The 17,468-nt window shown below is 42.7% G+C and overlaps 1 protein-coding gene across 3 annotated transcripts in view; it reads right to left on the bottom strand.

Moving 5' to 3' along the window:
* The window catches only part of LOC109428936 (uncharacterized), a 265,135-nt gene that overhangs the window by 56,157 nt on the left and 191,510 nt on the right, over positions 1-17,468 (bottom strand). For 2 of the 3 annotated variants that reach the window (XM_029874950.2, XM_029874951.2), the window contains exon 4: positions 1,322-3,093. In XM_029874950.2, the coding sequence (XP_029730810.2) occupies positions 1,322-3,093 (1,772 nt within the window). Of the gene's footprint in view, positions 1-1,321; positions 3,239-17,468 lie in introns of those variants that run through there. The other variant, XM_029874948.2, reaches the window with a different exon arrangement.

Raw genomic sequence — 17,468 nt, 5'->3', positions numbered from 1 at the left:
TCCCAAAAATATCTCCTCCTGAAACGGTTCCTTAAATTCTTTCAGGATATCCTAAATAAGTCGGCTTCATGGCCGTGCAATTAGCGGCGTTAGTCGTCTAGGTGTTTCGTAAGCCTCGGAGTGTTGGTTCGATTCCCTAGTCGGTGAAAACTTTTCGTCAAACGGGTGTCACTAGGTGTTTCTTGTATTGTCCCGTTGTCTCATGCTTCTGATCGCTCAGTCTGTCCAATAAACACTACAGAAGTTCCTCTGAAGATTTGTCCAGATAATGTTCCGAACAGTCTCCCTAAAAATCCACCCAAAATTTCTCCGCTAGAAATGCCCATAACGATTCTTCCACACATCTTAAAGAATATCATTCTAAAATTCCTTCGGGAATTCCTACCAGAACTTTTACAGAAATTTACTTATGCTATATTCAATGATTTTTTGAATGTTCCTCATTGGGGTTTAAGAATTACACAGCGGATTCTTCCAGAAAATCCTTTGAAAATTCTTCTAGACATTTTTCTAATACTTCTCTGGAAACTCCTTTGAGGACTCCTCCACAAAAAAATCCGAGGATTCGTCCAGAAATATCTTCATAAATTACTCTAGTGAATCCTTAGGCAAGCTCACTGAGGCTTTCTCCAAGAATACTCTAAAGATGCCTTCACGAACTCCTCCAAAGCTTCTGTCAGTAACTCCTCCGAGGATTCAAGGATTCGTTGTGGATGTTCTAATTTATAATGAAATTATATTTAGTATTCCAAGAGCATTCCAGGAGAACATTTTAGGGTGTTTCTTGGAGTCTTCTCCCCGAATGCTCTTGTAATTCTTAATAATATTTCATATTAAATTAAGATTTCCATGAAGAATCCCGAAAATCTTTAAATCCATGAGGAAATCCTGTAACTATTCCTTGGGAAAATCAAGGAGGTATTGAAGCCAAATCGGAAGAAAGTATTTCGGAATAAGATCACTGGAAACTGATTCGTGTTGTTTACTGTCAGAATTTCAAAGAAAACTTTCGATGGGACACATTTGACACAAATTATTATGGCACTCGGCGCATTAAAATAAAGACGCTACCGTATATGGACCTCAACATTGACACTGCAGTGTAGTCAAAATAGAATCTTTCATTAGAAAATTCTTCAGATCTTGCTTCTTGAGTTATAACAGCAAGTATCAGGTCCCCTACCCAAATGGTCCACCCCCTTAGTTAGTGAAGTTCATTAAGGAGTGATCTGAAGACACTTCCATCAGTATATGAGAAACCCCCAATGCATAGTCATCAATCATAATACATAATAACGAAAGCCCCAGTGCAGTCACATACCTGTTTAGATTTCCGGTCACGTTCGATGCCGTTCGTTTCCGCCTTGGTCGCTGCCGCCGCCGAGTCCCGTCTACTCCCACTGCTCAGCTGGGTCAGCTTCTGAATGGTGGACTGTTTACTAACATTCCCGCTGTAGCTAACGGAAGACGCCGTTGCACCACCTTTGGTCGCCGAACCGTTAGCGGTGTCGGCTTTCGACGATCGCACCGGAGTGGTACTGGTTCCATTTACGGTGGCAGTGCCATCTTTGGCACCGACAGTCGTCACCCGGTTGGACTTTTCCGGCGAAGGACTACTGGCACCACCGTGCATCATGCGGTTCAGTCGGCCAAAAAGGCCAAACGAGTCCCGTTTGGGTTTGGGCGTTGATTCACCGGTTGGCGTTCCGATTCCTATGCTCGAGAGGTTGATCTTGATGTTTTTCAGCGGGGAATGACTGCGGGGACGGATTTTGCGTGGTTCGTTAGGCTTCCGGGAAACGGGACTGGGGGATGATCCGGTGGTGGAGGTTTTCGATCGGAGTCGGCTGAGGTTCATGTTCTCGACGCGTTCGCGCAGCGATACGCGGCCACCGATCACGAAGTTTGGTTTGGTTTTGGGCGTTTCGGGACGTTCGTCTTCGGTGACGGGAATGGATGGTTTGGTACTCGGTTTTTGCTTTGGAGTGTCCTGGTCGGCCTTACAGGCGGGTGCGCTGAGGTCGATGTTACGGTACCAGGTTTTGGTGCGTTCTTTCCGGGGACTTAGTGATCGATCCCGTAGTTTAACGTGGGAATCGTCCGCCTTGAGTAGGTTTTCGTTGATGTATGGTAGACTGAGAGGGCCATCCTCGTCTTCGTTGGGCTCCTCTTCATATCGGGATGGGTTGTGAGGGTGTCGTTCACCGACCAGCGGTGATGGAACGTAAAAGGTAGGTTTCGTAGGGGTGGTCTGAGCGGGCATCTGGAACACTTCCTGAACGGAGAGTGCCCGCCTTTTCCGGAGACCGGCATGTATTCGGTTGAACTTACTTCTAAGCAGTTGTTGCACCTCGTTGATGGAAGACTTCTGACCGGGTAGACGCATAGACGCCGATTTGAAATTTTTCAGACTAGGCAGCTTGATCTCTTTGGCAATTTTAATTCCACTCTCACTTTCACTAGCACCGAGGGAGTTTTTCTTCTTAACACTGGACACTTCGTCGTAATACTGGAGCTTTTCGTGTCGGAAAAGTCGAGCAGGGGACACTTGGGCGTGATCGACCATGTTTTCGTACTTGTGGACGTTGTACTCCCAATCTATGCTGTGGGCACTGCGTCGTTGATTGGGAGTTACTCGGATCCTATGGGCGTAGGTTTGATGAGCACCGAGTCGCCATAGTTTGACATCCCGTTCGTGAATTTGCCAGTATTCTTCCGCGGCGTAGATTGGAGGCGGACCAATCGTGGAGGAAGATGTGGACGTTGAACTGGAGCTGGAATGTCGTAGTTCCCAGTTGGGATCGTGGAGATGAGCGAAGTGGGCTTGATCGGCTAGATGTCGCTCGTGATCATGATGCTGGAGGTGATGGTGATGATGACGGTGATGACCGTGGTGGTGGTGATGATGGTGGGGTTGATGTTGCTGCTGAACTTGAACAGGGACTGGACCGGCCGCTATGATCTGGTAGTGGGCCGGATGCTCGGCCAGAATGAAGTTGGTGTCCGAATCGAGTGACGCTGGACCTGAGACTGTTTTGAACGATGCACAGCGACGTCGAAGTTTGTTCCACTTTTGCGAGATGCCCGTTACATCTGTAAATGGGATCGGAGACAGAGAAGAAAGAGAATTATTATTGAAATTAATTGAAATCATTGCTCTTCTAAAGCCACGGGTGATCAAATAAGACACCATCAACGGGCAAATGCAATATGTAGAAGGTCTACAAAAAGGGGCAACGATGGCTATGACGACGTGAATGACTGACTTTATTTGTTTCAAGTGTCCCGTAGCGGCTGACTGCGGTGGCCGCAGCCGAGCCGAGAGGGAACGTGGGAGAGATCGTTCCTAGTAGAAACCACGTCGAGACGGCACGGTGCATGAATCTGAGATGCTCGCTGATCGTCAACCTGATCGTCATCGAGATTGCAAATCCTACGACTGACACACCGAGGCGGCGGCGGCGGAGAGGTTTTGATTCGCGCACAATGCCGCAACTTGTATGTCGTGATACATGTGCCATATGCTTCCGAAGTGGTAGTCCATTTAGGCATCATCCATTTATTACGTAACGCTGAAATTGACATTTTTTGACCCCCCCTCCCCCCTCCGTAACGCTTTTTTGTATGAAAGTACTAAAATTTTTGTATGGACCGTAACGCTCGGCCGTACTCCCCCCCTCCCCCTAGAGCGTTACGTAATTTGTGGACGGCGCCTTAGACTTCAACCTAAAGTCACTTACTCGCTCAGCCGCAGTCAGCGCAGCGCAGCGGTTTAGTACGGTAAATTCAATTTGATGCACTTCATTAGACAAATGTGATGAATTGCAGTGTGCCCCGTGGGGAGAGATTAGCAAGGGTGTTTACTATACAGCAAGTGTGCTCGCTCACTTTACCGGGTGATGTGTGTCGTGTGGGTGAGTCAAGTTGATGTCAACGGATTTGCTGTGCATTAAGTGAGGTTTGTATTTTGAAAAGGGGTGTGGTGTTCTTTGGTCTTCAGGGCTTTCAAGTGCAGGCTTTTGAAAGATCATAGGGTCGATTGAACAACTGATTCTTTACTATGATTGTGATTTTTCGTGGTTTAAGGTCGGACGTGACGATGATTCAATCGTCCTGCATTGCTCCGTTATTAGTGCAAATCTCATATTCTACTCCATATTACGGACTAGAAATTTGATCGTTCATTTGCTTAATTGCGGCAAGCAATCGACTAAAGTTTCAGCTACGTTGGTGCAGAGTGGCGTAAATAGTTAGAAAGGGAGAGACGATAAATAGCAAAAATATCACGTCGGCCCGAGTCACCTTAATGAATAGGTAAAATCACGATAAAAATAAAAAAAAACTCAAAAACTCAGTGCTCTTTATGAGAGCACTATGAAATAAAAAGTTACTTGATCTTCCCATAAAAAAGTAACTGTATACAACTCTCCATATAACAAAAATATTTATTGGGTAGTTAACAAGATGTAACTTTTATGATATGATTAGTTTAAATGGCACAGACATATGACATGCAGACTTGCTTCTGACAGTTCCATGACATCGAACGACGTTTTCCAGTATGACACATTTTCCGGAATGATCCATCTTTTGGCACTTTATTTCGATATCTTAGCAAAGAAAGATAATCGTCTTTACTTCCGGAAGGAATTTATGCATGAGTATTTTAAGAGAATCGTCCAGGTTCCTTCACAGATGCTATTGAAAGTTTCTTCTGGAATTCATTTGGGAAATTTCAAAGAATTTTCTTGTGCAATCTTTTGGAACTCCTAGGTCCTCAACTCTTTTCTTGGACTACTTCTCTAGGTTGTCTCGTATCATTCCGCTTGTCTATTTATTGGAATAAGATAAAAAGTTTTTGGAAAAAGAATTATTTCTAGGAGTTCCTTTTAACCCAGATGTGCCTTTTATTTTTTACTGGAGTAGGGGAATTAAGGTATTTTGGACAGACCGTTACGCGTATATATTTTGGACATTTACGGCAAAATCAAATGGAAGTGTCCAAAATATATATGCGTAACGGTCTGTCCAAATTACCTGAATCACCCTATCTGCGGGGTTTGATTCAGGAGTTCTACTATGAATTGAAAATTATTTAGGAGCTCGTTATTTTAATCAAGAGAGCTTCTTGAAATTCCTTTAAAAGTTGGTTTTGATATTTACCCAGAAGTTCATCTGAAGTTTTCTTAAGAATTCCCTGACTACGGGTCATGATATCATGACGATAACAACGATTATCATAAATATTTCTTACTCTTTTCTAAAAAAAAAGTCATGGTTGTCGAAGACGTTAAGATGAAACTCTTTTTTTGTTTACATTTATCAAGAACTATAACGCTGAATCAGGACGCCTTTTGCCAGTTTTGGGCTCCGGATTTTCACCTGTGTGAAAGTTTGCCAAAGAGTCCGTTTTGGAATTCTTCCAAAAAATACTTCTGCGACCTATCCAAGAATTTTTGTAGAAGTTAATTTTGAGGTGCATTCAGAAGTTCTTCTTGATATTCCAAGAGATTATGCTGAACTCTTTCTGGGTTTTATTACTGCTTTTCTGTCAAGAGTTTCTTCTGGGAATCCTACAGGAGCGTCTTCCAGGAATCCCTCAGATGCTCCTTCGGAAAATAGCACGGAGTTCAATCTGGGAATTATCCCTCACTTCTTTCTGAGAATGTTCCAAGGGTTTCTTTTGGAAATATTCAAGAAGTACTTTTTGTAAAAAGTAGCAAGTTTATTTTGGAAACCCTCCAGAAGTTTCTTCTGAGAGCAGTAGTGTCAGCGAAGTTACTCCAAGTTACTCTCTGAGTAACCAGCTCTTGAGGAAAGCCCTTCAGCGGTTTCTTCAGAAATATTTCCAGGAATTTATTCCAAGTTACTTAACAGATTCTAATGAAAGTTGCTACAGAAATATGTCCAGAAATTTCTTCAGGGAATCATCCATAAAATACTGCAGAGATTTTCGCGTAATTACTTTCAGTGATTCAGGCCCCAATAATTTCTTCGACATTTCTTCTAAGGATAACGCTATGAATTCCTCCACGAATTCTGCAAGAAATTTATTCAGAAATATTTCCTTTAAATTTCATCAGGAATTCTTTTAGGAACATCTCAAAAGTGTTTTTGAGGGATCTCTACAGAAGCCAGTCTAGGTGTTTCTCCAGAAATTTCTGCAGGAACTCTTTCAGAAATGTGTACGCAGATTTCTCCGGGAATGCTATCAGGAAATCCTCTTTATCAAAAGATTTCTTCTGGAATTTTTGATTTTTTTTTTCTAAAAAACCTTAATAAACTTTTCTAGGAATTCCATCAACGGTTCCTCGTGAAGTTTCACCACGAAGTTCTACAAAAATTACTCCTAGGATTCCTTCAAGAATTTCCCTGAGATTTCTTCAGATATTTCTCCTGAGATTCAATCAAAAGTTCTTCCTGAGATATCTAGGATTGTACTACTGGAGATTTCTTCAGAAATTTTCCAGAAACTCTTTCTCGGAATTGTTTAAAAATATTTCCAGAGACTTTTTTAGATTTTATTCAGACTTTTTCAAAAGATTTTCTATGGAGTTTTTTTTCAGAACACAAAAAAAATCTGCAGAGGTTCCTTCGCAAATTCGTCCAATCAAACGATTTTTTTACAAATTGCTCCTGCGGTTCCATCAAGAATATCTTCTGGGATTTCATCGGGGATTCCTGCAAGAATTATTTCAGATGTTCCTCCAGGTTTTTTTTCCGCAAATTTTCCTAAAAATGCACAAACAATAGATGAAACAATACTAGATCCCTGGAGGAATCCATTAAAAGCTATGCTTTTGGAGTTTCTCAGACACAGTTTTTGAAAACTTTTATAGAAATTCTTATAGAAAAAGTCTTAAATTTTTATTTGAAGTTAGTTCTGGATGAACTTTGCGATGAATGCCTGAAAGAATGCCTTTAGAAACTTTTTAAGATACCTTTTTAATTTCAAGGAAAAAAAGCTTGAGAAATTTCTAAAGAGATCCCTAAGTGATCACTGATCCGTAGATGAATTTGTGAAGATATTATTTCAAAAATGTCTACAGAAAATGCAGACAAAGGTACTTGCGCAATTCCCAAAGAAATTTCTCATTGAATTCTTGAGAATTTTTTATAAGAATTTCTAATACAATTTCTGAAGGGATTAGTACACAAAAATCTTCCAGAATACTACAGGAGCAATTTCAGTAGGAAATCCATCAGAAACAAAAAAGAAATCCCGGAGGAATTCTTCAGAGAACCACCGAAGAAATTTCTGAAAAAATGAACTGTTGAAGGAATTTTCAAAAAAAAAAATACCAAGAAGAACTGGAGAACCCTCTGCAAATAATCATAGAAAAAAAAATCTTGGCATTTTTTTTCAAATGTCCAGGAATGCATTCATTTTTCTGCAGGAAACTTTCTATAAACTCTCCTCTCTACATATATAACTAATGTATATTCATATGTTCATAGCCATCGCTAGAACCAGAAACAGTAGAAAGGCCGTATCCCTTCTTTCCTACTTTCACAACACAGTGTCAATCTATCAGATATCGCCTACGAGTTATAATCAAGCGAACTGTTAGCTATTAGCCAACTGCTGCTTTAGCTTCATAATAATAGGCACACTAATCTATCACCGTACGCCTGGCATCCCAATGTGTGAACCCTCTGTTAACTATATTCCACCAACACTCCGACATCCGCATGAGTTTGTGCAGACGCAGAGGTATATTCAGTCTGATGTGGATACAAACGATTGCAATCATCAGTTCCTTCCCTTTCCCCAATTGACCTGCAATCTGACGTGGAAGGCGCCATTGTCGTCTAAAAATAGAAGATCATCAACGCTCACTCACTGAAGATGCGTGTTAGTCCCCGACAGATAATCTAATTGGTTCCTTGTGTGAGTGCAGACCAGGATACTGGAGTAGCATATACGGGCGGTCGATCAAGCTTAAGCTCAAGCTCAAGAAACTCCTGAATGAATATTTCTGGAAAAATTTCTCAAAGCATTTCTAGATGAATTCCTGGAGAAATTTTCAATTTCATGAGTGAGAATGCATTCTAAAAAGATACCTGGAGGTTTTTGAAACAATGCCTGCTGAAATCATTCTCGGAAATCCTCCAAAATTCTAGAAAATTTTTGATACCTTCGAAAGAATTTCTAAAAGAATCTCTATCGATGTTCCTGGAGATCACCGAGAAAAAGTTCATGCATTCTAAAAGAATTCTCAGGGTAATCTTTAGAGGAATTCTTACTGAACTGATAAACTGCAAAAATGCCCCTTCTACGATCGTTAGAATTGAAAACATATTTCAAGGTTTTCATAGAGGTGTTTTCCACGAATAATTATTAACCCTTATGTGGAAGACAGGATTCCCGGGTACCCAGCGCCCATTTAAAAAACACGGTGTAGAAAAAAGCAAAAAGTTTGTCGGACACATAACGGTTAATTAGGCGCAGTATTGAAGTCACTTCCATGCCCATTCCTTGCAGTACAAGGGCGGTGAAATTTGGAAACCTTTAGTAACCTTGACAGTGATTTGATTTGATTTTACCATGACAGAACTGTCTGTGAGCCTTCCTGAGATTCCCTATGGGAATCTTCCAAGAATGATTTCTTGAAATTTTTCAGATGTTTCTTCTGAAAATGTGTGAATTTTCTGTAGTTCCTGCGAATTTTGTAGCCTTGTAGGAGTTCTATCTAGAAATCCCCCAAGAATTCCTTGTAGATTTTTTTTAGTTTTCTGTTAGGATTCCTTCGGGAGTTTATTCTGGAAACCATGCAGAAGTTCCTTCTGGAAATCTTCCAGAAATTTCTTCCGAGATTCCTTCAGCAGTTCCTGAAGAAATTCCTAGAATGAATTCCTGGAAGCCTGTTAGTGGTTTAGGAATCCCTAAATAAGCTTATGAAGGATTTTTTCGTAGAAAGTCCAAGAGGAAATTCATTAAGGAATCTAGAGAATAATACAAAAATATAGTAAAGCACTATAAAATAGAACATCTTATGGTGGAACACTACAAATGCGTAATAAAAATAGGACATATAGAACACAGAACATATATTTTGCCCTGTCACTCTATTGGATAACAGTTTCCGATGACGAGGTTTTAAAATTGTTGGTCCATCAGTCAATCCTATAATTGTGTTTTTTCCCTGGCAAGTTGCCTATTGCTCGCAGCATTAGTTGCTTTCATAGCTTGAGCTTTGTCAAGGAATTTCTAATCCTAAGGGGGCATTCTGAATCGAGTTTCAATGCAAGACGTTTACATTTTGATGTCCCTGTTAGGGGACGATTCCCTTATCTGATAGTTGATTTTTACTCGAAATGATCTAAATGTGGGCCATTAATATGAGAGTGATGCGATCACATGATGCTCAATTACTCCAGAGCAGTCTTGTTAGAGATCACAGTCATTTGAATGTTTTCGTCGATATTCGGCCTCCTTTGTCTCCGACATTCGCCACACAAGCAATCAAACTACTGTACGAAACTTAAAGTCAAACGAATGCGCTTAACCACGATAGCGTCTTCGGGAGACGGTTCGGGTTTTGTTATTCCTGTCTTCTTCCATAATGAGAGCTGTGTTGGCCAAATGTGTTTCGTATTCAATGCAACATGCAAGAATAAACTAATAGTAACAATCTTAATCGCAATTGGCTGTAAATATATGCGAAAAGCTAGAATTAGACAAATGTCATCGTGTCAGACGACAATGATTTGACGCTTTCTTATGTTTATTGAACTTCGTTTTACCGCTCGTGTTGTGTGTAAGAGGTAACGATAGTGCCCGAATGTAACAAAGCAAGCTGACACTCGACTGCGGCAACGAAATGAAGGTAGTGAAAAATGTCGAATGTTTACAAGAGTGCTCCAGAGCACTACGAATGCGAATTTAACTTGGGACAATATTGCACATTTCTCATCTCACTGGTCCCCTTTCGCAGTTTGTATAAGTGAGGAATCGTGAACAAAACTGCGATTGTGCATCGAATCGTTTCGGTGCCTTCTGCGGACTTATTCAGAGCACCTTGTAATGCACAAAAAATAAACTTGTAAAAAGGAATCCACAGACGACATCCAAAGTGGAATCCCCCAGATGGAATATCTGAAGGAATTCTAAATGACATTTTTGGATCATTCGACAGATGGAATTTCTGGAGGAATCCCCAGATTTCCATATTCAAAAGGAGTTCCTGGGGGATTTTCCAGACGGCATTCCCGGTGTAATCCTCTGATGGAGTTTCTGGAAAAATGACAAAAAGAATCCCTTAAAAAAATCCATAGATGGGCATCTTGGAGGAATGCCCAGAAGGAATTACTGGAAGAATTTTATGTGGTAATTTTGGAACAAATGACAGATACTCCTGGATGGTTTCTCCAGATAAATTGTTTTGTAGGAATCTTCTAAAAGAAGTTCCAGGAGTAGTCTCTAGATGGAATTTCTGGAAGAGTTGCAAAAAGGCACTTCTGAAGGATGTCCCAATTGGAGTTTCTAGTGGCATCCACAGTTGCAGATTTTGGAGGAATTCCTTAAGGACAAACGTATTAGAATCCCAGTTAAAGATTGCACCAGAACCTCAGATGCGCGAATCGCAAGAAGTAAACTTCAAACAATACGCGCTTCAAATTATGGGTAGATGCAAATATCGGCCAGCTTGGGATTCTAACGGTATCCAGTGCTTCTCATCACCCTGGAGTTGGTTCCATGCTCTGCGCTCACGCTCATGTTGCGCTCATGAAGTGTGAACCTATCAATGAGAGGAGCATTGCGGCCAGATTCAGAACACGGGTTTAAAACCATACCATGATCCAATGTTACGCGCCAACTGATGCTGCCGAATTGCAAGACAAAGAGAACTTTTATAGCCACCTGAATGCTGCCGTGGACAAGATTCCAAAAGGTGATATCGAGATTCTCATGGGCGACATCAACGCGAAGGTTAGTTTCGACAACTCGGACTATGAGCACGTCATGGTACGCGATGGTGTCGGATAAATCAGTAAGAATGGAGAGCTGTTTGCAGAGTTTTGTAGCAACAATGTCATGGTGATTGGGGGATCGCTCTTTCCTCATCGTCCAGTCCACAAAGTGACATGGGTTTCCCGTGATGGCGTCACGGAAAATCAAATTGACCACGTCCGATCATCATCTGCTAATCGGCAAAATCCGGCTGCACATTGCTAACATCCATCGACAGGAAGAGAAAATCGGGCGCCGGTTCAAAATACGCCGACTGGAAGACGCAGCGGTGAGGAGCTAGAGAACCGTGCTGTGGAGATTCCGGTAGGTGGAAGCACACAAGATCAAAAAAGCGCCTTCAAGAACGCCTTCATCGCCACCTACGAGAATAATTTGGGTGAGCTACGCACCCGGAGAAAGAAGTGGATCACAGATGATACCTGGAGAAAGATAGATGAGCGAAGAGACGCCAAAGCCGCTATAGAGCGAGCGAAAACACGAGGAGCCAAAGCCGTAGCTCGTCAAGCGCTGTCGACTCTCAAGAAGGAAGTAAAAAGCTCTCGAAGGCGAGAAAGCCGCAAATACCGGCGGCATTCGTCTCCTCTGCGATGTCTCATGTCGCATTAGTGGGACTAAGATGAAGGCAACGATGCCCGTGAAAGACACGTCTGGACATTTAGCTATTGGCCGACCCGGCTGACCAGCTGAAACGCTGGTTCGAGCGGTGGTGTGATACACAGTGTTTTACTGTGTATCGTTCTCAAAGTTTTCTGCAAATTGAGCCTTATCCGGATACATGAGAAGATTGACGCCTCAACCACGAAAATATATGGGGAGCTCTCAGGTACAAGGGTATCCCTGAGAATATCATCGGCCTCATTGAAGCACAGTACGAGGCATTTTCGTGCAGAGTACTGAACAACGGTGTCTTGTCCGATCCCATTCGGGTCATCGCTAGAGTGAGGCAATCTATACTATCACCGCCACTGTTCCTCATCTTAATCGACACGATCATGGTAGGTGTAATTGATCGTGAACCAAATAGTGAATTACGGGCGGGAGCGAAGCGTTAGACTGGAACCCAGAAGAACATCGTAACAGAGCCATAGGGCCAGGCTCTCGAGGCGGTGCAGCCTCATAAAAAAAAATAAAATGGGATGATTGAAATTTGACCTGGCCACAGGTCAAGCCGAGGGCGGGCGATTGCCCAGGATGCAGATCATCTTTTTCGGCACTTTGCACCACCATGTTTGGTTAGGACTGAGAGTATGTAAGCAATTCATTTGTTACTTTTTGTTTCTCGGCCTTATGTCCCTAAACCATCCAATTACAGAACCCTCTCAAATTTTCAAATTTTGGTCAGATTATTTTTAAAGCTAGTATACTATATCTGCTGCCATAATATTTAATTCACTGCGATCTTCGATGTGGACCCAATTGGCCAAAAGTTTCTTTGTCGTTGTCACGACGAGAGTCAGCAAGCAGGGCATGCCTTCGTCGCACCATCATCGAATACACCTGTAAGTAAATATAGCATCAGTTGACCTACAGAGCTCCGCCAAGTTTCCCCATGAATGGAAACAATGAAGTTTATCGTCTCGCTGCTTTGGTTGAATTTTTGGCGCATTGAATGGTATAAAAAGTAGTTTACAGTTATCACGCAGGCGGAACCGATAGTATCTCGTCGGCTTGGGAACTAATTGCCGGATAACCGGGGTTGTCATCGGTCGACGGGGGTAGAACCAAGCCCCTTTCTACTGCGTTCGCTGCGCTGTGTGATGTCAAGTTCATTGTTCAGATTGCGGAGGTTTTTCGATTCCGTGCCGCGCGTTTATTACGTACTACTAGGTACGTGATGGGTGTGGATCGTGACTCTTGAACGTACGGACGGACCGATAGATGAAGAACTTATTTGTTGGTTGTTGCATAAATAGAACACCTTTTATGGCTTGGTTGAGTCTATATACGATCATTTGTTTGACACAGCCGCTGGAGCAAAGAGCAGGTTGGTGTTGCCGTGATTAGTCACTTAATTAATGATGAACTGACTGCGTTGGATTGGATCCCACGTATATGAATGGCTTCGTTTTAATTAATGTGTGACATTAAATAATTGACATTGACTGTTGTGAGAGATGCGTTTTCCCTTTTTGAATGTCCTTACTAAGCTTAGTGTTCTATGGGCGGGAACTTCCACAGTTATTAACTGAGAGCTTCCTCTGCCTATGACCATTTTGCAATTGTATATCATGTGACAGGTACGAAAATACTCTTTATCTCTCTTTATCCATATATAGGTACATAGGGTCTTGTACCATTTGGGCAGGTGTACCTATTTTGGGCACTTGCCGCTATAACTAAGTAAATTTCAAACGGATTGGTTTGAATTAGAGGTTCCAACCCGGGATATCCCGGGACAAAAAATCCCGGGATCTTGAAAAATTCGGGATTTCCCGAATCCCGGGATAACATTTTTCACCGTCCCGAAAATCCCGGGATTCCCGGGACGCACATTTCTTACACATATTTTTCGCTTTGATTTGAATTTGGAGAATCTCTGAAACGTATTCGAAGAGTCGTGATTTTTTTTTTTTCAAAAATCGCCTTCAACAAAAAATCACGAAAATGTTACATAAACCATTTCAACTGTGTGTGGACATCAAAACTCGTTGAAACTCGACTGAAACAATGCTGGAGCACTTTATTTACGGTTTTGATAGCATCAAAGAGAAATTTTTCGAAATAGGCCTTTCTAGACTTATGTTGGACATGGACAATGATTTTGAAGCTACAAAAATCATCAGGAAGCTCTTCAGCCAATCAGACTCGCGTCGGAAACATTGGGAAGACGAGATGCTATATTATTGTCTACGGAAGGCAGCTTGAGTTTCTTGTATTCGAAGCTTACAAAAAGTAATTCCAATGTTGGAAACGACCTCTTCCATGCAATCACGAAAAGAATCAACAATCGGCGCCAAAAGGAAATAATAACAGCGCTAAAGTTCCTTCAAGGTCTTCCGTCGTCAACGCAAGTGCCAGCAGAACTGGAAAGCTCATCGAAAACGCAAATGATTAAGTTCATCAAGAAACTGGGAGTTCGATTGTTGCGGGACTGTCAAAGACAGACCGATAATGATGCTGCCGAGTTGAATGCTGGATTGTCTTGTATGCATAACACCATCGAGCATGCGCGAAGAACTGGAATCGGCTATAAATTAATATGGCAACCCGTCTTAGACTAATTCGGAAATGATTGAATTTTCGAAAGTAATTACGAAAGAGTTGTCACTTTTTGAGCTACATGGTAAGTTGACCCCGAATCTTAAAATCGAACTCCGGATATATCCGTTCTAAAAAGCGACCCTCACTGTTCGATGAAATCATCAAAAACATTTGCTTCTTGAAGTCGTATTTTCAGAGAATGAATTCAAATTGATTAGACCAGTTACTTGATGTGAACCATTTATTTATTTGATATGATGAATACATATAACATATTTCTGATCACAAAAATGTGTTTTAAGCAGATTGAAAAATTTCCCGGGATCCCGGGATTTCCCGGGACAAGCAACAAATTTTATCCCGAATCCCGGGACAACAAAAATGGTCGGGAAATGGAACCTCTAGTTTGAATTTTTGTATAGAGTTAGGCACGTACAGTATCTAGCTCAATACAAAAACACAAATTAATCGGTTTGAAATCGACATAGTTATAGCGGCAAGTGCCCAAAATAGGTACACCTGCCCAAATGGTACAAGACCCTATCATTTTGACAAGCAGTGTAACTAAAGCAAATATTGATGAGTGAATAACAAAAAAGTCTACTGACCGTGAGGACAATGTCGCATCTAATTTACTTTTTGCTTCATATCGTTTCCACTCGGGTTTTTTTTTGCTAGGGAATCGCGCCACTTGGGCGGTGGCTTCTATTTTCGTCTGTTTTTCACTATAACTCAGACAAATTTGAACCAATTGACACAATTTTCGGAATGCGGTGAGATAGGTATAGTATCTACCCGTGTACAACATTTCAAGTCAATTGGTTCAAAATTGACTGAGTTATAGTGGAAAACAGACGAATATAGAAGCCACCGCCCAAGTAGCGCGATACCCTATATCTTGATCGCAGCGATAATCATTGCGCACTCGAAAGGAGGATGACAGTTTCCGCGACCATAAAACCGCGGATGCCCACCGTCTTCATATCGCATCGTTGTTGTTACAGTTCAGATATCTCATAACGATCGGAAATGGGGCGCTGACTGGCTGATGGTGATGGGCCAACCATGATCGTCTCCGCACCGGCCGGCGCACACTTGACTGTACTGACCCAGTAGCAGAGTAATGCAATGCAATGCAATCAGTTTCATCGCCACCGCGCACCGTAACCGGCGGCGGTGGAGGTGCCGAAGTGAAAAAGCGAATTAAGTTCCGTTGTAATCTATACAGAGGGAGAGACAATACCTTTGGAAGATGAAAAGAAGTTGGCTAGCGATGAAAGGTGCTACGTCGTGCCGTTGGACATGGAGATGATGGACGAAAGACCGGAAATTAAACTGTGAAGTCCAGGCAGAAGAAATAGTTCGCCGCAGATGCGTATGACTTGTTGGCTTGTCTTAGGTGCATTGTTGGGTGATTGTGAAATGCTGGTTGCGAAATGAAATAAGGTTGGTCAGTTATGTTTTTACGAATACTGAGGATTACATTGAAAAAATGAGTTGAAATGGCCCTGCGTGGTGATGGGCGGATATCTTGAAAGGGGACTTGGAATATATTCTTATGGCATCCATATTGTTAAGTCATGGCAAAAAATCATAAGGTATTTTATTGAATTTCGTTAGTTTTTTTTCCGCTGAGTGGTCGAAAAAGCTCGCCTGTTCAACATAAATCAGCGTTGTGCTAGTAGTGGTGGATAATTTCCTGGATATATACTCCTCTAGAATGAAACTTCAGTTGTACTGTTCCAAGTACATAATTGCTGGAATTTCCCTAAAGACAGCTTTATATATTTATACTGCATATATTCACCCCAGAACATAATGCTATAGCAATGGCCATTGACGTATTCCAGCAAGTATCTTCGGAAGAATTCTTGAAAGTATTCTCGTAAAAGCCTTGAAACTATCACTGGATGAAGCCCTCGAGATGTCCTTGCAAGGGGGGTGGAAGCTCAGGTAAAATATTATCTCCTGGGCGCCCATTAAAAACACCACCCCCGGCGAAGACTGGCGCTCGAGCCTAGCTATTTAGCACTGTAGTTGGAGGAAATGCCAATGCAGAACCCGTAGCTTCCGGGAAGGTAAGCCCAGCTCCCTGGGTTAGTGGGTTGGTGTCAGGCCCTGCGAGCCAGCCGTAAAAAAGACTAGCACCGGAAAATCAACAAGAGAAGAATGCGAACCGATACCAATGGCGACGACCACAGCGACGAAAAGGGACTTGCGATTGGAAGCTCGGTACGTGGAACTGCAGATCTCTCAACTTCATCGGGAGCACCCGCATACTCGCCGATATACTGAAGGACCGCGGGTTCGGAATCGTAGCGCTGCAGGAGGTGTGTTGGACAGGATCTATGGTGCGAACGTTTAGAGGTAATCATACCATCTACCAGAGTTGCGGCAACACACGTGAGCTGGGAACAGCTTTTATAGTGATGGGCGACATGCAGAGGCGCGTGATCGGTTGGTGGCCGATCGACAAAAGAATGTGCAGGTTGAGGATCAAGGGCCGATACTTTCAGAAGCGGAAGCAGCAGACCCGTCTCTTCCGGGAGAAAAAGCGCTGCCTGGAAGAAGCGGAGTGCGAGGAAATGGAACTGCTGTGCCGTTCACAGGAAACACGCAAGTTCTACCAGAAGCTCAAACGCATCCCGCAAAGGCTACGTGCCGCAAGCCGAAATCTGCAGGGATAAGGACGGGAGCCTCCTGACGGACAAACGTGAGGTGATCGAAAGGTGGAAGCAGCACTTCGACGAGCACCTGAATGGCGAAGAGAATGTAGGCACGGCGGACCAAGGCAGCGGAGGAAATGACTATGTTGGTGCAGCAGAGGACGGGAACGAACCAACTCCCACGCTGAGGGAAGTTAAGGATGCCATCCACCAGCTCAAAAACAACAAAGCGGCTGGTAAGGACGGTATCGCAGCGGAACTCATCAAGATGGGCCCGGAAAAGTTGGCCACCTGTCTGCACCAGTTAGTAGTCAAGATCTGGGAAACCGAACAGCTACCGGAGGAGTGGAAGGAAGGGATAATCTGTCCCATCCACAAGAAAGGCGACAAGTTAATGTGTGAGAACTTTCGAGCGATCACCTTTTTGAATGCCGCCTACAAAGTGCTATCCCAGATCATCTTCCGTCGTCTTTCACCTAAAGTAAATGAGTTCGTGGGAAGTTACCAAGCCGGTTTCATCGACGGCCGGTCGACAACGGACCAGATCTTCACCGTACGGCAAATCCTCCAGAAATGCCGTGAATACCAGGTCCCAACGCATCACCTGTTCATCGACTTCAAAGCGG

The sequence above is a fragment of the Aedes albopictus genome, chromosome 3, assembly GCF_035046485.1.
Source record: "Aedes albopictus strain Foshan chromosome 3, AalbF5, whole genome shotgun sequence".
Taxonomy (NCBI): Eukaryota; Metazoa; Arthropoda; class Insecta; order Diptera; family Culicidae; genus Aedes; species Aedes albopictus.
The sequence above is the reverse complement of the archived record's forward strand: the minus strand, read 5'-3'. Positions and strand labels throughout refer to the sequence as shown.